The 25049-nt window shown below is 42.3% G+C and overlaps 2 protein-coding genes across 6 annotated transcripts in view; both read right to left on the bottom strand.

Annotated features, from left to right (window-relative positions):
- The window catches only part of LOC120795702 (regulator of G-protein signaling 6-like), a 38766-nt gene extending 24835 nt beyond the window's left edge, over positions 1–13931 (bottom strand). For all 3 annotated transcript variants that reach the window (XM_040137810.1, XM_040137811.1, XM_040137812.1), the window contains exons 1-2: positions 13600–13931; positions 10489–10584 (exon numbers count right to left, since the gene is read on the bottom strand). In XM_040137810.1, the coding sequence (XP_039993744.1) occupies positions 10489–10572 (84 nt within the window). In that variant the 5' untranslated portion in view covers positions 10573–10584; positions 13600–13931. The remainder of the gene's footprint in view (positions 1–10488; positions 10585–13599) is intronic.
- A 3891-nt stretch (positions 13932–17822) lies between these two features.
- Positions 17823–25049, bottom strand: part of LOC120795523 (signal-induced proliferation-associated 1-like protein 1) — a 33610-nt gene continuing 26383 nt past the window's right edge. For 2 of the 3 annotated variants that reach the window (XM_040137488.1, XM_040137489.1), the window contains exons 13-21: positions 24862–24944; positions 24168–24586; positions 23042–23266; positions 22261–22423; positions 21414–21615; positions 20957–21106; positions 20649–20766; positions 20265–20343; positions 19681–19824 (exon numbers count right to left, since the gene is read on the bottom strand). In XM_040137488.1, the coding sequence (XP_039993422.1) occupies positions 19681–19824; positions 20265–20343; positions 20649–20766; positions 20957–21106; positions 21414–21615; positions 22261–22423; positions 23042–23266; positions 24168–24586; positions 24862–24944 (1583 nt within the window). Of the gene's footprint in view, positions 19825–20264; positions 20344–20648; positions 20767–20956; positions 21107–21413; positions 21616–22260; positions 22424–23041; positions 23267–24167; positions 24587–24861; positions 24945–25049 lie in introns of all 3 variants that reach the window. The other variant, XM_040137491.1, reaches the window with a different exon arrangement.

Below are 25049 nucleotides of genomic sequence, written 5' to 3'. Positions count from 1 at the left end.
AAGAATCAAAACCTTTCTTTTCAATATATCTTTTAGCTTTGTTAACCAAGTGTCTTCCATCTGGAATACAACAAAATTACTTTTTTCACTGAGGCTGAATGTCCTGCTTCAGCTCAATAAGATCATGGCTTAGCTAAAAGCATTATTTGGCAAGTAAAGAAGGATTAAGCTCATCACAGTGTGACCCCAAAACTGATCTAGTGCTTTTCTATAAAAATGGGCACAGTCACATGTGAATGTAAGTGTGACGAGCAAAAATAGACAGACATAGGGATGCCAAGGCCCTTTGTGACACTGTGCACACATACTGCAATTCAAAGCCAGTGTCGAGCAGTAATGCATTACAGAGTAATGTGTTACAGTAATGCAATTACTTTTTTCAGTAATGAGAAGTGTAAGGGCCAACGATTTGAAATTCAGTAATTACAATACAGATAACCAGTGACGCTCTGTTACTTCGACATTTTGGGTGGTTGACTTATTTGCTGTCAAACTGTTTGTTAAATGTGAGGGTCGATGTCAATTTCATCTCAGTGAGCTCAGACAGACTGGTCCAGTACACGTTAGCTTGGCACGTGGGAACTCGGCTAGCCTCCACCAAAAGACGAGAAACCGATCGGTGATCGGTGTCTTATTTACATGTTCTATCTTCTTAGCTGGCTAGCTAACCAGTAAAGGCCTCAGTATGCCTCAAACAAACTTATTCATACTGCCTGTTGTTTGACCTTGTCTAAAGGCAAAAAATCCTCTGAATGGCCACACTTGAAGGCTTGCTCTCATAGCCTCCTACTGGCTGCATCCCACTGATCTATGTCCAAGAATTTTGCGTCTTTTGCTTTTCTTTGCAGTTTTTACACGATAAATTGTACAAATGCAAATAATAGTGCGCACTTTTGGACAAACTTTCCTCAACGGCATACATGGTGTTGCAGTCTCCTGAGCTTGAGAGCCCAGTTCAAACCTGGTCTTAAGTGCAATTTATGGTTTCCACATCAGCGTGGCCTCATGGGTTCGCATGTCGTAATTTTGTTATCTGCCTACGTCTTCAAGGGTCTGCCAGACCATCCAACAAAATGCAGCTAGCAGCTAAGGATCAGTAAATATTACCATGACTACCTGGCTGTTTGTTAAAGCACAATGGCTTGTTTTTTGGATGTATGGGCTTTTGAGTTCATGGAAAGCACCTTTGACAGAGCTAAGCTGAGTAACAGAGAGTAATATAACAAGGAAAGTATCTCTAGCTTTCTTTCTTTCGATGTAGAATTACTTTTTTAAGTCAAACCACAGATTTATTTGACAGTCACTGTTACAGCACTATCCCATTGACAACTGGTTGTGTGTCAGCCCACATAGCCTGTGGTGTTGGACTGAGGTTGGCAGTCAGGGTGAGGTCCCAGGAGAACATGAATGTCACACCAAAACCAACAGCAAATGACCATCACTTTATTCATTAACTTTTCATCTCAATATTCAAACCCACAGCCCTTACTGTGGAAAAAAATCACACATTTATGAATGTGAATTTGCTCTTTGCTGCCAGCTGTGCCATGTTAGGGGATAGGAAATAACCATGTTAGCTTCTTCTCGTGTTACCACCCTACTGTAGCATCGTCACCGCCTTTCTCTCTCTCTGGCCTTAGCCCGGTCGATTCTCATTATTATTATAAGCTTAAAAGCTTCGGCACTCCCTTCCTACTTTCTTTTCCGTTGATGAAGACCAATTTCCATTTAAAAGCAAATAAAGTGGTATCAAATTCAAAGCTGGATGTATTGGAGTATCTAAATGACTTAAGCTCATGTTGCCTGACACGTATAAGTTGCTGAGGAGGAAAGTAGGCTTAATTAAGGTTTCTTGGTCGAGTAGGAGATACAGGATACTTGGTTTAGAGGATCCTCTCGTGCACAGTATGTGCACCCGAAATCTGAAAATACACACACAAAAAAAAATAGTAAAAGCAGATGCAACCTTCACCAAGCCAAACTCAGAAGGACTTGGTTCCCAGTTCTGTTTTTTCATTGCTCAGCTTTTTCACTCACTTAGTTTGATGAAAGTAATCGTGGTTTTGTTATGGATTTGGCCTCTACCGTATGAGTTATTGACATAACAATCAGGGTGGAAATGGGAGTCGGCACAGAGCAAAGTCTCCCACAAGGACATTTCCATTATTTTCAAGCTGAAGGGGAGGAAAGAAGAAAATCTTTCACTGATTATCTAACTCACTCTTATAATGACAAATAGTGCATGGAGGCTGCAATACAAAATTCAGTTTGAAATCACCCTGCGTGCCAGACGATAGCATTGTCATTTTTGACAAATGGAGTGTTTAGACCTTTATGACCCTGGCTGTGACTGAACCAGACAAACACACAAGGGCATTTCAGTAATTTGTCCAATTAATTTTTAAATGTCGGGGAGTTGCAGTGACAGTGTGCAGCTTAACTAAGAAATCCCAAGTGGCAAAGTTACAGATCAGGGGTGGTCTGAAGCAAACCAAGGTTGGGGGTGCAGGTCCATGTTCTGGAGTGAAGCCAAATGGTCTGATCTCTCCTCCGAGGGCTGTGTAGTCAGAATAGCTGGCCAGGGTGATTAATATTTCGGGCCTGGGTGACTCATCCCCGCTTCAGCCTAAACCCAGAGACAATTTCAGAGTCACACCACTCCAGCAATAGACACTCCATCATTACCTGTGGTTCAACAGTGCACAGATGACACTCTGTCCCTGACTACCTGTGTCCCGCTCATCTGAGTCAGACTAGAGGGAACACAATCCTTTCTATCAACCTATCACATGTGTCTGTAAACAGTACAAATGTCAGTGTTGGCAGATGATGCTGCAATTACAGTACATTTGTAAGGTTTTGCAAAGCATTGTTGATCTGCATATTTCATTTACAGCCTTCATTGTGTGACAAGCTGTACTCTGCTGTATTATACTCTTTGTCTTTGTCAGAAGTAATTACCAGCCATTTGAATACTGTGAGTGAATGAGTGAGACTAGATTCCTCTGCTATTCTTCCTTCTTTGAGAACTACTTTCTGAGAAGAGAAAGGGACGTCTAACAAAGCATTCAGTGATTAATATATATATATATATAAGTAGTGTGCAGCTTTTCGTCATCAGTGAACCATGCTTCATCAGCTCTATTCAACATATTGAGAACAATCTGATCACTGGCTGGTCTGCCAACACAAGGACAAAATGTACCAACAACAAAAAAACTGTCAGCAGTGGCAAAATACTCCTTTTCTTTGATTAGCAGTGTAGACATAGTGAAAATGGGACAAGGGGAGGCGAGGGGCATTTCTAGACAAGATCCCCTGAGGTTTTAACAAGGCAGAGTTAAAGTTGCAGTTGAAATTTATGCCTAAAGAAGATAAAGTTGTAAAAGAGGGAGAGTGGAGCAGCAGTGAGATACCAAAGGCAGGATAAGATACTGAAAATAGTACAGCACTGCAGTAAGATGCACACATGTATCTAAAAAGTTATTCTGTTACTTAACATTCAAAGATTTTGCTCAATTTATCCATCATGTGTCTGATTCAGTATACACTAATGACATACATCTGTAACCTACAATCATATCATTATTAGTATTAGTATACTTTTCTAGAAAGTTATGAAACATAAAAACTCTTTACTAGCCAGTATTTAATCAATGGGTTGATAAGTCAATCAAGCCATTTTGACTTATTGTACTTCTTAGTTTATCATTTAGAAATTGCTTTTTAGCTGTTTGCTATACTAGCATCTAATTTTGAAAATTTTGAACTTAGAGTAAAGTTATTAGAACTGCTTTATAATACAAAGAATGTGGTTCTTAAAGTGGCTATAATAAATATTTTCATATTAATAATGGATCACATGACTTATTTTATGTGAAATGGGTCCCTTGTAGTGACAAACCCATAGAGAAAGCTCTAAATACCCATACCAGGCACCAAAAAGCAAACAGCCAAAGTTAGCATTGGAAGGGTTAGCATTTAGCAAAAGTGAGACATTTTACTCAAGAGTTGGTGGAGACCAAATCAGAGCTAAAAGGAGAATATATCTGACTTATATCCACCAGGTAGCCAGAAAAAACGTCCCCAAATGAATGCTAAGGCGTTAACATGTGAATGTTGTGTTCACAGCTTTTTTCTGCTGCCCCCAAGTGGCCAAAAAATCAGTCAAAGATATGAGATACCTGATATGCCTCCTTTTAACAGCAGATTTCTCATTCCTATTCATTTTAAGCTATAATGCAGCATTCAACACAGCTGATGATGTAATTTTAATTGACTGCCTCATGGATTTTCGGGCTTAATCCTACTTTTTAAATATAATCCACCCAGCAGATGTTACCTGCCGAGGTCCTACATGTGTCAGTGTTCACTCCTGGCAACCTCATTCCTGACCAAGAATGGCTCAGTCTGGCAAACTCGATACAATGCTGACGTTTTCAGTTCTTTACGAGTCCGGCCTGAGATCCTCAGGCAAGACTCATGAGGTGTTTGTGTTCTTTCTCAGCAGGATTTAGAGGACGTCACCACTTTAGAATGATTTTCCTTGAATAAATGTTGAATGCTTTAATCTGTTTAAATCACTTTACCCCTCTTGCAGGCACTTTGTACACTTATGATAAGTGCAAAATAGACATGTTATTATTATGACTGTTGCTGTCAATGCATTCGTTTTGAAAAAGGTGACAAAACCATGTGGCACTTTAATAGCCCGTTCTCTTCTTAAATCCCTTTTTTTACTAATTCAACGTGTCAGTGCTACTGCAGGGCAAAAGTTTGCCCAGCGAGTCACTGCTGTCAAACATTCAGAGTGTCACCCTAAGGCACCGAGCACCAGCAGCTTTTAACATACTAATGTCAGAGCCGGTTCCAATGACCCGTTATTATTTACCGTACATGATGACACAAGAGTTTATTCTTTATCAGCATCATCAACAGCAGTTTAACTGGGCAACAGTTTATTCACTGTTGCTATTACACGTCAACCCAAAGACGGTTAATGAGATTTTTATCCTCTGCAAGTCAATGCTGTAATTTTATACTTATTTCCAGTACTTTCACATCATCCGCCCTGTAGGAGTGCAGTGAGCGCCCTCAGTGTCCTGTAGTGATGCTGAAGTTATTCAGAGTACAGTAGGAGGTATTGAAGGCATACTGCATCTCTACTGCAATTCCAAGCAATATTTTCAGCCAGGGGAATTTGGAGGGTATTTAGAAGTAGAACACATTGGTGCCACCCGATCCCCTTGACCAAGCTACCGATTAACATCACCCTATGCAAGCATAGTCCCAATAAGAAGTACAGAGACACTGACTGCATTATTAAATGTGCTCCTTTAAGAGCATATTGTCAGCAAGGTGCAAACAGGCTGGGAGACCAGGAGAGGCACTGGCACAGGAAGGACTTTCCTCCATGGAGAAAAGCCTTTTATTTCAGTCTCAGCGAATCTCTGTGGATGAAGTGAACAATCCTGTCAACACAGTGCTTAGGCTGCCAAAACACTATGGATTACTCTCCAATTATGATTTATGTTTCATTGGACCCTCTAGGATTTTCATGTATTGGTCCTTATGCTTTACTGGAAAGAACAGACAGGCCAACACATTAAACAGTGAGGAGCTGGTTATATAAGAGATAGAGCTTTGCACCGTTACTGTTGTTTTATCTTATTGACCCAACTAGGAAAGCAACCCACACTGGCACTTAGCATGCAGGCACACAGGCTTCAGCGTGACCCGGATAGTTCAGCCCATACCAGCGCCTCAGATAAAGGCTCCCATGGTGCAAGTGGAGACGGTGTTAAAACAGTCATACATGATAAAGCACAGGGAGAACTCGTTCCTACAGCTGCAGAGGTGATATCCAGAGCATTCGGCTGGACTGTGCTATCTTAAGTGCACAGAGGAACAGTGAATAGTGGCCCATAGACACCTCGGCTGGAGTTTAGTCATAAAAGTGGAGAGATATATGAGCCCCAGGGGCACTTCAGAGAGAGAAGAGAGAGTGATTCATGGATGGCAGCAAGAAGACAGACAGGCAGGCTTCGTTCTGACCAGCACAACTGCACGCTTCAGTCCTCTCGGCCTGACTAACCCAGCCAGCTGTCAGTCCCTGCTGTGCTAGGCGAATGGATGATGTGGGAGTTTGCCATTTACAGTAAACTCATCTTCTCCTGCCACTCAAGGGAGAGTCTGTGTCTAACCGGTAGTGTGATCGCTGTAATTTTATACATATTTCCAGCATTTCCATATCATCCGCTGTGCAGCAGTGGAGTCAACTCCCTCTGTGCCCTATCTCTAAATCATCCTAAACCCAACCAGCTGACAGTCATTGATGTGGATGGTGTGGGAGGTTAAGGCTGTCATTGACCGTAATTTCTTCTTCTCCTGCCACTCAGGCAATGTAAGATTCAACATCTATCCTATGTAAAGGACTAACACAAGCATGATAACTTGTGTTAGTCCCCCCACAGCTCCTGCTACAGGAGCAAACCTACGCTTTCATGTATCACAACACTGTAATGTTCTCGCAAATGCAAAATCAAAGATCTGTCCAACTGACAGAATAGAAATATTATGTTTTGTTAAGCCATTAGACCATCTTTTCTTTGCATCCTTTTTTCTTTTCCCCTCTTGTGTTCCCCCCTTCACATTTAGAAGCACATACATGGTTAAAAATATAAAGTGATGATAAAAAATTAGCTGGATATGAATAAATGAATGGGGGGATATGATGCCCCAGCTGACCAGATATTTTTCCAAAGATGGAATTCTTTAAATGAGCTTCAATTATTAATCAGCAAGAAGCAGAAGAAAGGCTGAAAAAAAATTAATAAAGGGGGGAGAAAAAGAAGGAGAAAGGTAGTAAAACAGCACCGATAACAACAAGGCACAGTTGAAAAAACTCAATCACTTGGCGGGAAAAGGAAAATTAAATCGCTACCACCATCATAATGAGGCATCTTGGGTTCGCCTAACTGGGCAGATTAAATGAAAACATAATACACATGACAGAGACAGAGTAGCATATCAAACAGATATAGCTTCTTTATTTTTCTCTCACATATGCTAAAAGTGGAAGTCTACCAACAGAACCTGCCTTACGGCAACCCAAAGAGGACACATCCAAACAATTCCAAGGAGAAAGGAGATGCCTGCTACATTCGGAAAATGTAGCAGAAAAAACCCCGCCCAAGTCGGAGGGTTTCCTCTTCTAATTATCATGAATATCTGTACCAACTTTTGTGTCAGTCCCATCCCATAGTAGTTGAGACATTTCAGGCTGGACCAACAATCAGTCTGATATTGCCATCCCTCGAGCCATGCAGTTAACATAGCCAAGAAGTGGATTTTCTCTACTGATTTACAGTACAGATTGAGCTTTTGGAGCACCACACGATTACATCCATTTACCAGCAGAGAAAATCTTGCAGTGTATTGAGCTAGAAAATAACACAGTTGCAATTGTCAACCAAACGGTACTCTGCTAATGGAGTGCTAAACCTCATGCACACCCAAAGGCCAGTGGCACCAAGTAGTGCCTTTGAACTTCCTGCCATGTCTCATTACTGATATTTACCTGCTCCTAAAACCCATCTGGATGAAAGTTGTGTTTGACAGTACCACACATGCTATGGCTATAATACTGGCCTTCAGGTATGAGTTGACTGCCAAGAATGATCCAATCAAGCCTTTAAAGGTCTGAATTAAAGGAAGAGGGGATGCGGCACATGTCCTTAACTAGTAGGACGGGAGTGGTTTAGTCCTTTGGCAACAGTTAACTGTGTGCCGTCACAGCTCGGATAAGTCTTGGCCCCCAAGTCACAAAGGGTAAAAAGGGGAAGACACACACATGCACTCTGGGATGTGAGATGTTAGCTATTAATAGTTTGTGAGCTTTACCCCATCAGAGCAGTAAAGCGGCCTCTCTCCTCAGCTTAATTGCATTTCCCAGCACAGTAGTGCTTCTCATCATGGTTTGAGTTTCTTTTTTGTGTGTCTCTTGGTGCCAGTCCTATTCATCTACCCGCCACATTCTGTCTGCTAAGCCTGCCAGACATAGCAAGGAAAAACACAACAGTGAAACAGGTAATGTGCATTATTCCAGCATGAAGTGTGTGTATGAGTTCCTGCGTGTGTGCATTTACAGTATGCCTGCAGCTTACTTCTGTTAGACCAGATTTTCTGTAGTGGTTCCTAAGGCAATAAGACATCTTGCAGTTATTTCACTGTTTTGCTTGATTTCCTGTTTTTGTGGGAGCAAGATAGTACTGCAGCAACCTACACTGCATGGACAGAGACAACCTCCTCCCCTCCGGAGCACTCTGTCTCTCTAATGGCTAAATACATCACACTCACCTTTGTCTAACTGCCTACACAGCTAACTTAATAGTTTTGAAACAGATATGGCAATATAAGTTAAGATATTTTAACCCTAACCTTCGATACATTTCAAGAAGATGCTGCCCACAGTTTGAAATATTGTTATCTCTCGACTAGGTCTACACTTGTAAGAGGCTGATGTCTTCCAGCTGACAGGGGCTCAGGCCTTTGGGATAGAGCTGCCAGTGCTTTCCCAGGCGGCTGAGCATATTGGTGGCCATCTGCCTCTCTGCAAGCAGTGCCCTTCAGTGCCAAGCTGCCCACCCACTGAGTCCAGAGGCCATGGGTGCTCTGCCCTCAAAGACCCAGCACATTTCTGTCATTTGGTCTCTTTGACATCTTTTGGTACTGACTGGCACTGGGGTGAAATACAAGAAAATAAGCAACTTCATCAGTTTAATCAAAGGCAAGACATTACAGTCAGGCCTGAGCCTAGAAAAGATTAATGTTGCAGCTCAAATTATTATTCTTTTCTATGTGAAAAATACTTTTGCTTATATAGCTGCATTGCATCCTCAGCTTCCTTCCGCAAAAGCTTCAAATCAAAAATCACATTTTCAAGGCAGGAGGGGGAGAAATATCCTGTCACTCTCAGAATCATCTGCCTGTTGTCACTGCGTATGGCTAAAACATGAAATGATGAATATTCCCTCAGGCAGCATTCTGACAAGCAAAAACTAGCCTCTTAAATGCATTGCCTCCAGGCATGTGTGGTGTTACATAATGAAGCTGCCGTGTGAAATGCATGAAGATACCCAGAATTACATGCAACTACAGTGTGGTCTCTCTGCAGCATTACAGCTTCCTAGGGTACATGGAGGATAATGACAATGCTGCATAAATAATGAATGCATTTCAATGCAGAATAGGCAAACAAAACAGACCTAGATACATTATACAAGTTTTTTTTTTTGACAGCTATGTGACATTCCTGGATTCCCTTTAGAGACTTTAAGGCATTGGAAATGCCCACTGCCACCCGAACAGGTTGAATATTTACAGTAGACAAGCGAATTGTTGCTGGCAATGCACTTCCACTTCCCTTTGTGCTGTCAACTGCTGATGTGTGACACTCTGTTCATAGAACACAATCCCAGTAGCATCATTATCAGAAGTAGCATCAGAGATTTATCAAGTTTCTGAGTACAAAGTAGGTCCTGACAGTGCTTCCAGGGGAGCTGCAGACCGGAGGTGTTTATTACAAAAGATGGAGGTTTACAAGAAATTCATCAGAACGTCACCAAGCACAGTGACACATAGTTAACAACACGCCTAACAGGGAAATTTTCCCCACACGATGAGGCATTTGTCAGCAATTACTTCACATCCTGTCTCGCCCGTCCCTCCACCTATCTGTTTACCTAGCTATATGAACGGACAATCATTAGGAGCAGGATAAAACAACAGATTTGGAACAGTGGGACTGGATCTGTCCACCGCGGCCTGCTTATAGCTCACTTTTTACCGTAATCAAGACAGCAGGCTGGGCGGTAGCAGTGGATCCTGTGGTTTAAATCTGATCAAAAGAAGCTTTTTTTTTTTCTTTTGCGTGGGCTGTCACAGTGCTGGCAGAGAAATAACAAGCTATTCGTCGGTTGAGGGGTAATAACCACCCCCTCATTGGCTGTTCCCAATCCTAGCCCTGGAGAATCAGCCACTTCCTCCCAGCCAAACATCTACGTAATTAGCCACCAATACTGCTCAACCTCTCCAATCAAACAGCAGCTATTGAAAGTGAGGCGCCATGGTAATTACCCTTGACATTGAAAGCACCTCTCACTGCCCAAACCCTCACTGATGGGATTGAGAGCTTATTAAAACACTGGATGGATGAAGTTTGCCAGATTAATGATGGATACAGTGGTAAGAAGAGGGTCCTGAAGGGAGAGAAAGACTTAGAGAGAGATATAGTTGAGCGTGTTTCAAGACGGTTGAAAGAGAGGCTCACAGACACCTAAGTCTGACAGTGAAACCATGTGTGTGGTAGATGAAAACTGATACAGACCAGTGGGCTGTCAAAAGCCTGTCTACGGGTCATTGCTCCTTAACAGATTATTCTCCCATCATACATCACAGATACTGTAGCACACACAGAGACAGCCTTGCCTTTCTGTAGACGATCATATTGGGGGAGTCCTCCTCGGGATCAGTGGTGCCCGCGCCGCCCTGGTCTCTGAGCCCCTCCGCCATTTTCACTAAGTCCTGTCGAAGAAACAAATGCACCCCGTGAACACAGCACCCAAGGTCCACTGGACAGTGGAAGACACAGAATTAAAATTTGATAAACATCAGTCAGCATCATCTATTTCCCCTGGGAGCCAAAATATCCTCCAGCCTTTATCGTCATGACATTCAGCTGCCAAAATGTATGCTGCTATCTCGGAAAAGAGGTGCCCGTCACAGTAGGGACCGATAAGCCCAGGTAGGCTGGTGTAAGACGAATATTAACTAAATTACAAAGTCAAATCATGAACATACAATACTGCAGTGATTCTCAACCAGCACTTGAACCTCATGGCGCACTTCTGCAGTTGCCAGGGGCTACATGAAAGATTGTAGAGTAGCTCAAGTAAGGTGAAAAACTTGAGACTAAGTTTTGATTTTAAAATTGCATTTTAAGTTAGCTTTAACAACTTAAGACTACCTGTTGCGATTATGTGTTAAAACTAGTTACTTAAAGTCAAGGATAAACAGTTGAAACTGAACACTAAAAGCAATGAATAAACCATTCAGAAGTAATTATGTAAAATGAATGGATAAACATCTAAAATAGCTAGGTAATGTAAAAGATAAACAGTTGAAATAAAGCTAATAATAACGGAAATAGTTTGCTATTAAGTAAGGGAGGGATACGTGGTTGAAATAGTAAGCTAAAAGTAAGATGGAATCATTTGCTAAAAGTAAAAGATAGCTTTTTAAATCGCTAAAAAAATGGTTGACAAAACAGTTGAATAGATAAACAGTTGAAATGGATAGTTAAATGTGCTGAAATATTTAAAGCAATGGATATATAGTTGATGACCAGCTTCTGCCACCCCACATGGTATAGTTAGTCGAAATGCAAAATTGACCACAATGACAGATAGAGTGTTCAAAACAGATAATAAATAGTGTCAAATAACATCCAGTGTAAAATAAATTCAGTGAACACATTTTAAACATGAGGAGTGGTGTCGATGAGGAGGTATTTCATTCATCTGACACAGCTGTATTTGTGCATCTGATAAAAAAAAACGAAAAAACAAAACAAAAACGGGTTTGGAACCACTGCAGTACAGTATGTCAGCTCAGTGGAGTCAGGATGGCTGTAATTACAGCACAGCACAGATGTTTGTCTACAACACGTAGCCTAGTATATGTGGCTGTGAGGCTGATGAGTCATCTTTCTCTACAAAAACAAACAAACAAACAAACAAACAAAAAACAAAAAACGGATGTTTATAATGAATGAACTCACTGAGGTGATAGCAGTAGTTTAACTGCAGTTAATGCTGACCACTAGGTCTGGTTTTGGTTTTATGCTAAGCGCAAAGTAAGTGTTGACTCCATTAACTGCAATCATATAATGGTTACCTCTGACCTGCCTGCACTCCCCATATTAACCCCCCTTTATGCTTTAAGACCTTCTGTTAAGGGATTTATTTACAACCTCCACACAGTCCCCATCACTCTGTCTAGGCTGTGTCCCCTCTCCCGCCCTCCCTCCCTCCCTCCCTCTCACTCTCTCAGGAGAATTAATTCTGTTTAAGTAAGGATTTCCACAACCTACGCTGACGACTGGGCTTCAATGAGCCCCCCTAACCTTATCTACCCTTTGCCATTGAGGGCTCCTGTGTATAATAAATGGGTTAAACCATTTGTTAGTCCTTTAGTCATGTGGAGGAAAGAGCGGTGAGGGGCTGGATTACACAGTTTGACACATTCATAATTTTTGGTACTTAAATAAAAAGTATGAGAGGGTAAAGCTGCCATGAAAAAAATAATCACACGGCTCACTGGGCCTCACCATTCACTGTAACAACTATTTGTGTTTGAAAAAGAAATGTGTTGAGCTATTGGGGGTAGAAAGCACAGAGGATACAGACAGCACTTCATGAAAGGCACACATGAGCAGGCACAATATGAAACCTTCATACATTAACTGAATTAGTTACACTGCTTCTTGTCAAGGGCCAGCAACTGGCATGGAATTTGGACTAGTTGAATTATGTAATTGTAGCCGTGCAATGTTACAAATTTGAACGACTGCAGACAACGGCTCTGGTGGAGAGAGGGGAAAATTAAAATTGTTAAAATTCAGCATGCCACCAGCCTGCTCAACAGCAGACATGCAAGGTGGCTTTGTCACCATAGTTGAACACTTAAATCTCTTACACCACGGAGCATGGTGATGCGCATGAGTGAATAAGTAATCATCCACTCTCACCTCCCTGTTTGTTATTGCCACCAGAAGTGCAGAGTGCAGCACTCCCCATTGGCTAACACGTCTGTGCTCTTTTTAGAGTCTGAGCACATTAGGCGGCTAATCTTTGCGTCCGCCTCAAGGGCTATATAGAAAGACAGGCGGTATGGATCGCATGGCATCTGCTTAAAGAAAACAATAGTGTGCCAATATGTCCCCTGTGGACATGAAGCTGTAATTCTAGGGAACAACTTCCTCCGAATTGAGCTGCTCAAGCATGCAAATCAAAGTCAACAGAAAGCCCGTACAAGATGTCACTGGAAAGCTTGTATCACAGTGAAACGGACAGAATATGGACAATGACAGCTGCTGAAAGACAGCCCGAGAGCAGCAACATGCCCTCATGTACAGTGCATGTGTGTGTCTCTTAACATGCACACTCTCATATCCAAGTACACTGCAAACATCAATTTATGAGGAGCCAAACACAGAAAGAGATTGCACACACACACACACACACACACACACACACACACACACACACACACAATCACACACACACATTCACAGGGCAAAACTCCCTGCAAGGGCTCAAATAAACAAGCCCACAGATGCCCAGTCAACTGAAGCAAACTGAATAAACTGGCAAAGAGTTCACACACAAACATGCACAAAACAAGCCATGCTCTAGATACACCCAGAACCATATTGTGAATGTAAATCCCAAAGCCCTATTCACTCTCAGCAGGCGAGCAGCCTCGTGCAATGCAACATCTGTGACACCTGACAGTTGCCATTACTGAAGCATTCATTACCTTAGAAACAAAATAATGCCTGGTCCACTTTGCTCCCCCGGCTGGCTCCCCCTTAGCAACAAGCAGCAGGCAGGTTCATGGTATAATTGGCAGAGGGGGAGAGAAGGGGATGAAGAAGACAGGGGGATGAAAGCAGTAAAGCAGTGAAGCAAAAGAAAGATAGAGAGGGAGATAGAGAGAGAAGCTGGCCAGCCTCTGCAGTATTCCTCTATTCCTCCTCCTCTTCTTGTTCTTCTCTCTTCACCAGTCCTGCCTTGCCCCGGCAGTTCAGGAGATCCTCACATGTGCGCACCTCGTTCATCCCCCTCTCCCTCTGTCTGCATGTGCTCAAGTCTGAGTGAGAGCGAAAAGAGTGGAGTGTGTGAGAGAGAGGGAAAGAGGGAGGGAGGGAGGGAGGGAGATGCTGTGCAATAGAGAGGGGCAGATCAAGTTGGGAAAGGGGGAGGGATGAAGGAATTAGAGAGAATATAAAGAGGAAAATGGAAGGAGGAGGAAGACGGGCAGAGAGAGGCTTTGTGTGTGTGTACGTGTGTGTGTGTGTGTGTGTGTGTGCATGAGGCAGTGAGTGTGTGTGTGTGTGTGTGTGTGTGTCGATAGAGATAGAGAGAGCAGTGGATGTACAGTGAAGAGGAAAGGAGGACAGAGAGAGACGCACACTGCAGCAGTGCCCACTGATGCTGAAAATAAGAAACATTTCATTAGAAGAATATTGAAATGCTAATTTAAAAACAAGATACTGTTACCGAGCACACACTAATGCAGACTATAAATATATATCCAGACTCGTTGAGCAGGCAACCACACAGATAATACTCCTCAATTTTCAGTCAAAGCTGATGTGGAAGAGGCTGCTCCTTGCTTGATATCTTAAGCAGGCATTTCCCTACAACTTATATTTGTATTTCTAGGGCTTATATCTTTTTACATTACTAACAAATTCCATTTTTGTGCTTGAGGATGGAAACTAAACCCATGTTTCTGTCGCCAGCTATTCCACTCTTGCATGTCTATGTTCTCCTCCTTCCTCTCTGTTCATGGAAACTCTGGAATCATTCAAGCTTAAATGGCAACCCGAATGAATGAACCTTTTTTCCTGCAATAAATGAGATCCCAAAAGCCCCTGAGGACGATACTCCAGAAATACATGGCATGGCCAATTTGTGAAAGCATGCATGTAGAGTGAACACACACACGCAGACATACAGACACACGCATACAGATGTTTGTGTTGACAGAGTCCAGCGGTTATCAGAGAACTAGCTTACTTTTCTTCAACGTGTTCTCTCTTCCAGCAGTGTGTTTTTATCTAAGCGGAGGTCCCGGCTCTGTAAAGCCGACTTTTCATTGCTTTTGATTGCGATTCAATCATTCTTCACAGACAGAAAAGACCTTGAAATTTTTTTTTTTTTTTTTTTTACAAACTGAGGAGATGAAAGCCCAATTCTCATTAATAAAAGCACAATTTTTTCAGTATTTTTCCTCAGGCAAGAGGCAGATTAAGTTTTGAACAACTCAAAACTTCTGTTCTCTGTAAATGTGGTAACCAAAGGAAACCAAGGTCACACAACCGCGTGAGTGGCGTGCCTATTAGAGTGTGAAACCATTTGTGGGCCCACGGTGCTTACCCCACACATTTCTCTAACACTTTTAGGCAGGAAAAGAGCAAGACCATATATTGTATGTCACCATCCTCCAATTATTAGAGCTTTGCTATCATAGCTATACGTCTACTTCTCTGTACGTCTTCCTTATAGCAATATGACAGAACCACCCTTCCCCCCCGATGACAACAAACAACACACATGACCCACACTGACTGCAGTGACCTGCAATCTGCGTATCTTCCTGTCCCATGAGCTGCTCTGGCATTAAGAAGTGCCATCACTAACAAGGTGACAGGCAGGCAGACAGACAGGCAGACAGACAGACAGACAGACAGACTGACAGACAGACAGACAGACAGGGACTTCTCTAATCTGCTTTAAGGGGGCCAGCCCTGCTGTAATCTGCATTAATGCTAAATTATTGAACAGCCTGTTCATAACCACACCACTGCCAGAGAGCAACACTTACTGGCCACCACAGAAATCCTACTCGTATGTGCAGGGATTGAGGAGGCACGTTGCGTATTTGGCTGTGGTTGCATCGGAACATGTGGAGGTGCAGTGGAGACATATGGTGTGAAATTATTTAAAGGAGCATTTTACAGTTTTTCATATTTGTTTAAAAGCAATATAGACATGCCATACGTATGTTGAAAGAGGTATTGATCGTGCTATTTGTTCCATCTCTCCTTACTGGCCTTGAAGAGACGCCTTCCTGATGCAATTCCAACATAGGAGATGGGGGACAAAAATCCACAGTTCATGTTCCTGTGAAAATGTGTTCAGAAGTTCAGCTAAAGCTAAATTAAGTGTTGTTCTTTCTCATCTCTCTCCTCTCTCTTCCTGACACTTTCTGCAGTTATTTCTGTCCCTGGTGCTAGAGAGTCTGGATCTGTGACTGCAGACCACCTACTCCCCCCATGATCCTGCTCAACACCCACTGCATCAAATATTATGATTATCATTTATTATTATTGATTATAATAATATCTTTAATTTTTGTTTCATTTTCTTAGTACTGTTTTTCACCCTATTATTATAATTATTAGTTTTTTATTATTAGTCTCATTATGGTTACACATCTTTATGTTATACGTCTACTGTGCTATGCCCCCCCAACCAAGCCAACCGGTCAGGACAGACGGCCGCCCACCCTGAGCCGGGTTCTGTTCAAAGTTTTTTACCTGTTAGAAGGGAGTTTTTCCTTGTCGCTGTCGCCAAGTGCTTGCTCATTTGGGAATGTTGGGGCTCTGTAAATATAACTATAAAGAGTACGGTCTAGACCTGCTCTACATGAAAGAGATAACCTCTTCTATGATTTGGCGCTATATACATAAAATTGAATTGAACTGAATTGAATAATGAATGCTTCCGCGGTCAGAGTTAGTCGAAATTGAGTCAGTGTCTTCCAGCGATAGTCTTTTTAGTCCATAAATCCTGCTTTTTAGCCATGCTAGCAGTGTGACTGTAGAGACAGAAATATCATATTGCCGTGAAATAAGCTACAGATATTCTTCTAGACCCCTTGAAGATAAGTTCTAGTGACTCTGATGATCCTGCAACGTTTCATTGTCATGTCAAAATTTAAATCTGTCCATTACTTTGGTGTATGCCCCAATACTTTAGCTTTACTTTGTGTTTCGTGCTACCTAGAAAAAGTTAGCATGCTAAAATGCTAAGCCAAGATTATGAATTTGGTAAATATTAAATGTGAAACATCACTTATGTGAGCATTGTCCCTGTGAGCATTGTTAGCACCAACGTTAGCATGTAGCTCAAAGCGCCTCTGTGCCGAAGTACAGCCTCACAGGGCCTCATTGAAACTTTTACTTGCTACTTGCCCTCCACTGCAGCTCATCAAGTAAAGATTTTTGTTGTTAAGACTCCTTTCCAATCACCCACTCGATCTATCTAACTCAGACCGCTGAAGCCTCATTAGCTTCTCAAGAAATGCATTTTTGCACAGATCCAGGGCTCCAGATTCGTCTCCACTCTCTTCCACTGGAATTACACTGTGAAGGGATCTCTTCATGGCCAGTATGGACAAGAGGAACATTTGCCAATACCTTAATGTACAAGTGGCCATGCCAGCATTTTTTTTTTTTTTTAAGAAAACGTGACCCTATGCCTTTATCTAATTGACCAAATATCCAACAGAGCTTTGCAGTTATAGGCTTCAACAGTCAAAACTTTGGAAGAAATCACAGTGCAATCATTTTTCTTGGATCCATAATCGTCCACATCTTCACCCTGACGTCTCTCAGGTTCTCCTCGTCCATCAATCTGTCCCATCCGGGCTCGTCTCTGTCAGGGAGAATGTCTTGTGTAATCATGTCTAAGTGGAAAAACAGCACCTCTCTGTTAATCACAACACAACAGCAGCTAGCCGCCTCCTGCCAGGCCACTGACAGGTATCCATTTACTCTGACAGACACCTCAGATGGCCCCAGCAATCATATTACTTTCCTATTGTTGTCTATTTGTCTTTCCGTGGTGATATTAATGGTGAGCCTAAATCACATCATATCTGCCACCAAATGCCACACGAAAAGGCCGCTCAGGAGGGCAAAGTGTAATTCAACAAAATATCTTTAATAGATATAAACATTTGTACACATCACAGCTCAATGGAAACAGAATCACATGCTGTCACACATGTTAAGAATGAAGGTGCAGGGATGATCTGCTGTGCTAGGGGCCTGGGACTCTTTTCATCTGAGTCCGGCTCATGGTCTTTGGCCTTGTCCCCCGTTTATCTTTCATATTGCTCCTGTCTCTCTCCACTATATCCAAGCCAATAAGCAGAAATACATCAAAAATAATCTTAGAAAATAAGAATGAAGGTGCAAATTCTGATGAATATCAAATTCTCCTTATATACAGTTGCACAGTATCTCAGTACAAAAAGAAACAGTTACAGTATGAGGCTTAAATAAGGACTTTGTCTGGTAACGTACAGACCAAATTCAGGTTGGGCTTACAAGCAGAAACCTGTAGCTGGAATTTCAGGATTTACACAATATCTTACTATGTAATCATATATGGAACAGTACCGATTTATCTATTGAGAGAGTTAAGGATCAGATTGAGGCCTCTTAGCGTGCTATGAGATGGAGTGTGGGGGGGGGTCAATTCCGTGTAGAATTTTACACGCTGTCAACACTAGGTGTCACTGTCTCTCAAACCGCTGCAGCAGGCAAGGGTGGAAATAAAAAACACAGGAAGAAGAATTTTTTTTTTTTTGGATCAAAAGCTTGCCTTCTCCTGTTGGAACCTTTGTTTCGAGTGAAAGGAAATATTTTCTCTCAGAAAGGAAGTTGACCATTATAGGTACATGCAGATCTCTTACCGCATATGGCTGTTTTTCTTTTCCTGGCCCTCATCTTTGTCATAAATACTCTTTACATACAGCATCATATCAAGGGGAGGAGTGAGAAAATAACTGTCAACATCATGTATTTACAATAATCTGAATAAGTGAAACAGAACTGTAAATTTCTATATTTATGGCAGCCATATTATTCTGTGTTTTTACAATATATATTCTTTTCATCAGCTTGTGACCAGTAGTCCTGTACAAGTTTTACTTGCTTTTAACCCTCTAGAAATCATACATTTGATACACTTGGACAATCTTACATTGCACATTACATAGGTAATACAGACAGGCACTTGACCTTACAGTGTTTACAGTATGTGCTATGCAAAGGCTCTCTCTGTCTGTGTCTACCTACCCACACCGCTACCGTAAAAGCATAGTGTCTTATCTCATATAGCTTCTTTTCTTTTGGTTAGTAATAAAAAACAATAACCAGTGCTGTTATCACTGAATTGTGGAAATTGGAAAATGTCTAAAAAGCAATCCATTTACAACAAACTGTTAATTCTTAGAAAGTGTCAACCTTTATCATGGGTATACGGGGCTACTTTCACCCACTCCTGCATGGGATTAACACATTTAAAATTGTGTTTGAGCTTTTTAATTGGAAATCTATTCACTTGTAATTAGGTTATCTGGGGAGCTAAATTGGGACAGTAACTTTAAATCCCTTCAGGTTAGTTTCAACATCTTGCTCTCTCTGGCATGCAGGGACACCGACAATCCATTAGACCGGACACAAAGAATCATATCATTTTTGTGAAATCTTAAGGAAGTGGGTGCATGCTGATCAAAACTGTCGCACAGTTACACCACTGCTCTTTTTCTGTATTCTTCTGTCTTTTCTTGTAATGGTTCTTTGTCTTTCCCAGTGATTATAGTATAGATCCACAAGGCTGAATTAGGATGGCATGTAAGTCCATGATGGCACTGGTTTGTAAACGCCCAAGAGAAACAGTTCATGTTGTGAGTTTTTATGAACGGTTTTGGAATGATCCTTGAGGACCATTAAGTGTGTACAGTGCTGAACAAGCAAGTTTCAGATCAGCTTGTGTAGTGGTCAAACTCCAAATAAAGAGCAGTCAGTGGCTATATGCATCAGTTCATGTCAATGGTGTTGAAGACCCACTCTGTGAACTTCTTGAGTTTGGCTGAGGCGCTGTAGGACTCCTCCAGGAGACGCTGGTTGTCCACTCGCAGGTTCTGGATCTGAGCCTGCAGTGACGCCTTGGCATCCTTCTCCTGATGGTGACACACACAGTTTTTGTGACCTTTTATGGATTTATGTGATGAGCATCTCATGATGACTGATGTAGCCACAAGATATCAAACAGAGTACAAGGACAAAAACTACTTGTGAGGTTACTCATTTCTGTTTTTCTCCACATTTGTATTTTGCACAGGGAAGAGGCACGGCAAACGCAAACTGATTACAGTCATTCAGATCTCTGTCTTAAAACCATGACTAAAGAACAATGCAACAATAAATCATACATGCTCAATCTAAATCTTGATTATGTTAAAAGTAAATTTTGTTTGTGATGTTTTTTGATTGTATTTGCAGATTTTGTGGCTTTTTGTGGATTCAATTTCAGATACACTGATTAGATATTTATGGCTTCTTTACAAATGCTGTGAATCTAGGCAAAAGAGAATAATTCTGTAATACAAGCATAACACACCTTCTTCAGGTCTTCCTTCAGTGCCTTCACCATTGACTCCAACTGGCTGACCTTCCCCATCAGACAGGCTGGAGTCTCTCTGTGAAAAGGGACAACTGGGGCATGAGCTGGGACAAACACTGAAACTTCAGAGTCAAGCCACGGTTTAATGAGTGGTGTTCTGTCCTGTGCAAAGGACGTTTTTGCAGGTTATCAAGCCAACCGAGGACTACAACTGCTAATTTTTACTAGTATGTGGTCAACCGGAGAGGCGGACCAATGAGTGATATGAGCTGCAGGAGTATCTGATTGGAGGGAAATCTGCGGGGTCTTCCATGGCACAGAGCTGGACATCAATGGATTAAAATAAACACTGGTCCCAGGCCACGACCTGAGGCCTCTTACCCAGGCGAGGGTTGTCTCAGCGGGGCTGCCTGAGGCTCTGCCTGCTGGGGGCTGGTGGCTGCTGCGCTTTCAGCCATGGAGCTCTCCTCTTGGGCTGCTAGGAAGACCAACCTCTGCTCTGAATAGAAAACAGTTAAAAGACATGTTATTAGACCTAGACAGAGAAGAAATACAGAGTAACAGTGCCCTCATCTGGTGAGAATAAACAGTTGGGTTTCTCTTCCCCACCCTTTACTGAAAAGTAATTCAGTAATTAACCTTCACTTCCAATGATTTTCTAGGAGGAAATTAAACCATTGTGTGCCTACCCTCAAAGGCCTTGGCAGCATCTACCAGGTGGGCCCAGTCCAGCGGGCCATCTGCCCCAGTGTCAGGCAGGGGCATGAGGACAGGCTCCTGCAGCTGCTGCCTCTTCCTCTCCTGTTCCAGCTCTGAGCTCTCTGGGGCTGACAGGTCTCCTGGGAAGGAGAAACAGGAAAGTAAAACCCACTGGACCGCATTTGTATGTGTTTCCAATGACAGAAAAAAAAAAGAAATTTTGAGACCAACGGCAGTGCTACAATAAAAATTGAGATTGTTGGTAATATTTTTATGAGATGGAGATTACAAACCTCATTATGTGTGTAACTATATATAGCAAATCCCATTATCCTCCTTCATTATGTTCTTTCTAATTACAAACAAAATATGTATCACACGCCCACTTCCTCCATGATCAACTGTAAATAAGATTATAAGAATAAGAAATGAAAGAATAAGACTCACCCAGGGATTTGTGTGACGCCCGCCGGCTTGGTCCATGGCGAGTGGTGGGTGAGCGTGGCATGGTGGAGCAGCTGAACAGAAGGTCAGTAGGCGTGTCACGTTGTCCACCGGAGGATGGCTCCCTCTGCCCGCTGTAAATACTCTCATCTGACAGAGTTCTTTGAAGGGAGCGACGACTGGGTGGCGGGCCCGGAAACAACGGCTTCGGATAGGGATGGAAACAGACAAGAAGTGGCAGGTCTCCGGTAAGACAAAGGGAGAAATACTGCAAATGGTATGGAAGAATCCATTTCAAATAAACACTAAGTAGACAGGAATGTAACTACGTCAGTAGTTCCCAACTTTTTTTGCCAGACGTAACCACAAAAGCCCCAGTTGACCTCAAGTACCCATTCATCGACCCCACCCATCATGTATTTTTTTCATACAATCGAATAGTCAATGTAAAAGTTTCTTTGCTCAGGTTTGCGTTTGTGCTACCACCACCTGGAGTGGCACAAGCTGGATGAGTCAACCATTTATCCATTACTTTTAGCTAACTATATAAACCTTTTGAATGTTTCAATTAACTATTTCACCTTCCCTGCTGGCTTGCTAGCTATATTTAAACATATTTACTATTTTTACAGTAAGTTGCTCATCAACCCCCTGATGGGCAATTTTCCTCCTTAAAACAAATATGTGGATATGCGTTTTTTTTTTTTTTTTTTTTAAAATAAAATCTTAATTTCCATATTTATTTCATTTTGATTTAATTAGTTGAGTGCCCCTGGTCAGGACTCACTGGACTATGTTACTGTGTTACAAGTATCAGCACAGACCTTTAGGCCACAGCCTTTCTCAGTACCTTCTCTTCACTTGTAGTAGGTGGAGGGCTGTCAAGTGTGATAAGCTTCTTTAAGTCCTCTTCCAGGCTGGACTTGGCAGTGTGCCGCTGGGGCGACTGGGAGCCCCGGAGATTGGCCCTGAGCTGTGGCTGACCACCCAGAAGACCATCACTCTGGTGCCGTCTGGCAATAAAAGCAGAACCCAACTCAGACAGATACCTCTTATATTCAAATAACACACATTATATAAAAAAACAACAACAACAACAAAAAACAAGAGGCAATGGTAATGGAAGTGGCAGCCAAGAAGTTAACAAGTCATTGCTGTGATTTGAGGTCACCAGGAGGGAAAATCTGTGAAGGATAAGTAACTGTAACTGTTCTCTTTATGTGCCTTTGACATGACACATAACCATAACCACAACTGCTTCGGCAGGAAAAGCTGTGGTTTGTTGAGCAGCTGCAGGGTTTTAAAACAGTGGTTGTCATTAACCACAAATGTGTTCACCTTTTGACTCAAACACAAAGACATATGTTGCCTCCAATGAATGAAAAGAGGCAAGGATTTCCTGGTAAACACTTCTGATTAAAAACAAAGAGCTTTAAAACCCAGCTATACCACATGGTGGCAGTGTTGACCAGTTTAGCAGTCAGTGGGACAAAATATGACAAAATATTCACTCCTTTCTCCAGTCTCTCGCACCTCAACGCCACTCACAGCAGGATGCATTTCTACTATGCATGGTAATTCTTTTCAGTTTTAAAACATTCACAAATGTTCAGTAAAAATTCCTATCTTACTTGCGACTGCTGCCAAAGTCCACAGAGTTGACAGTTCCCCCAGGTTTCCTCCAGCCAATCAGGTACTTTGAAGTTGCTCCTTGACGGGGGTAGAAACTCTTGGTCCCTGGGGACTGGGAGCTCTGGGGCATGGGTGAAGTGCCTGCCGCAGCTGTCTCGTCCTGTGGCGACATGTTGCTGCAGCCCTGACCCATTGGACTCCCTGAGTTGCCCGAACTTAGTGTGCTGGAGGTGAGACATATGTATCAGTAATGTAAGGTGTCATAGACTGTGATATTCATGTAATTGTAAAATGGACAAGCAAAACTGGCAGTACAGTACTATTAATTTGTCTGTCAGGGGTTTTATGCTTAATTTTAGTTTGGCCTTGGTTCAATTAGTATGACTGATGAAGTATCGATATCTTTAATCTGACTGAAAATTAATTTCTTCTAGTTGAAAGTGTCAAAGCATTTTCGCGGTTCCATTAAGACCATCTGCATATTTGACAGTCGGATTCTCTTAAAACCCTTGTTCCATCACTACATCTACTACTTCTACAGATACGATCAACTGATTAATTCATAAATAAATAATAGGCCACAATGTCCTTGCACTTCATTTCCAGCACCATCAAATAACATTTCTCCGTAGTTTGACATAAAAGCCTGAATTTTCAAACGTGTCTGTGTGCATGCGCACATGTGCGTGCACACACTATAAAACAAAGCTACCAATGTACAGGTCTGGTGGAGTGGAGTTATTTCTGGCTGAGTAAAGAAGAGAGGTAGGAAAGCTTTGGGTGATTCAAAGGAAGTGGGATTTAGAAGAGGGGGAACAGTGCTGGGCTCACAGTCTGCATTTCTAGAAACTTCAAGCGCATACTTTCTACCATGGATACCTGGAGATGGAGCGACATACAAATGCAAAAAAAAAAAAAAAACCCCACACACACATACACTGTTATTCAATTCTTCCTCTTTCTCTCTGTAAATGCCAAACTGCAGAGCTTTGGACTTTTTCATCTGGTACGGTAAAAGATATATCTGGACTACAATGAATCACTGTCTGTTTAATGAAACATTGATGCAAGGTCAAAAATTCCTCAGCTGCCTACACAGCTGACGCTAACAGAACAGCAGCACACCTGGAGTGGGAGGTGGCATCACTCAGGCTGTAGGAGCCACTATCAGGAACTAGCGGGAAGGCTGACGGGCTCTTCGCTGGGTTCTCGCTGCCGCCAATGGCAACAAGGGAGTCTGATGTTGGAGGTGAAGTATCGGTGGCCCTCTGGCTGCCGGCTGGGTCCTCCTGCCATGGGCTTTTGTCTTTGGCCCTGAAGGCACCGGTGGAGGAAGCAGTGCTGCTTTGGGTCGCAGTATAGGAGGTGGCATCGATGCCGCTGTCAGTGGAGGTGCCCTGAAGGTAGCCGTTCAGCTCTAGGTCAATCTGCACTCCTGAACGTGAGCCCACTTCGTACCATTTCTCGTCGCTGTGGGCAGAGCTGGAGGCGTTGCTCGAGAGCGTGTTGCTGCTTGACTGGCTTGATGAATAAGGAGCATCCAACTATTGACAGATGAAAAATCAAAGGGTCATTTTCAAACTACATAAAATGATTTCTTCATGTTTTTACTATACATACTCCCAAAAATGGTTTTCCAGGGTGTGTCTTCTGTATCATTTGAGTATCTTGGAGAACCCATGAATGCTCATGCTACTGTAGTGCTTAAGCAGATGTTAGAAACATTTTAATAACTTTCGTTAGTGCAGGTTGGTACACACATACTGTAGCTCTTACAGCGCAAGGAAATTAGATATGGTGCTTGTTGATTCTGGCTCACCTTAGTGCTTTTGTTGGGAGACATGTGGCTGCTCTGCTCTGTCGGCTGCAATCGAGGAATCCCCACCTTGGAAACTACAGTGTCTGTAGAAAGCAAAAACATTTGGGTAATAAGGTCTGGGGATAAGTGATAGCATAATAAAAGCCAAGTTTTATTCAATGCTATCGCTAATACCAAGAGCAAAGCTC

This window comes from Xiphias gladius, chromosome 10 (assembly GCF_016859285.1).
Source record: "Xiphias gladius isolate SHS-SW01 ecotype Sanya breed wild chromosome 10, ASM1685928v1, whole genome shotgun sequence".
In the NCBI taxonomy this organism is placed as follows: Eukaryota; Metazoa; Chordata; class Actinopteri; order Istiophoriformes; family Xiphiidae; genus Xiphias; species Xiphias gladius.
Note: the sequence above shows the minus strand (reverse complement) of the source record. Positions and strands in the feature narration are given on the sequence as shown.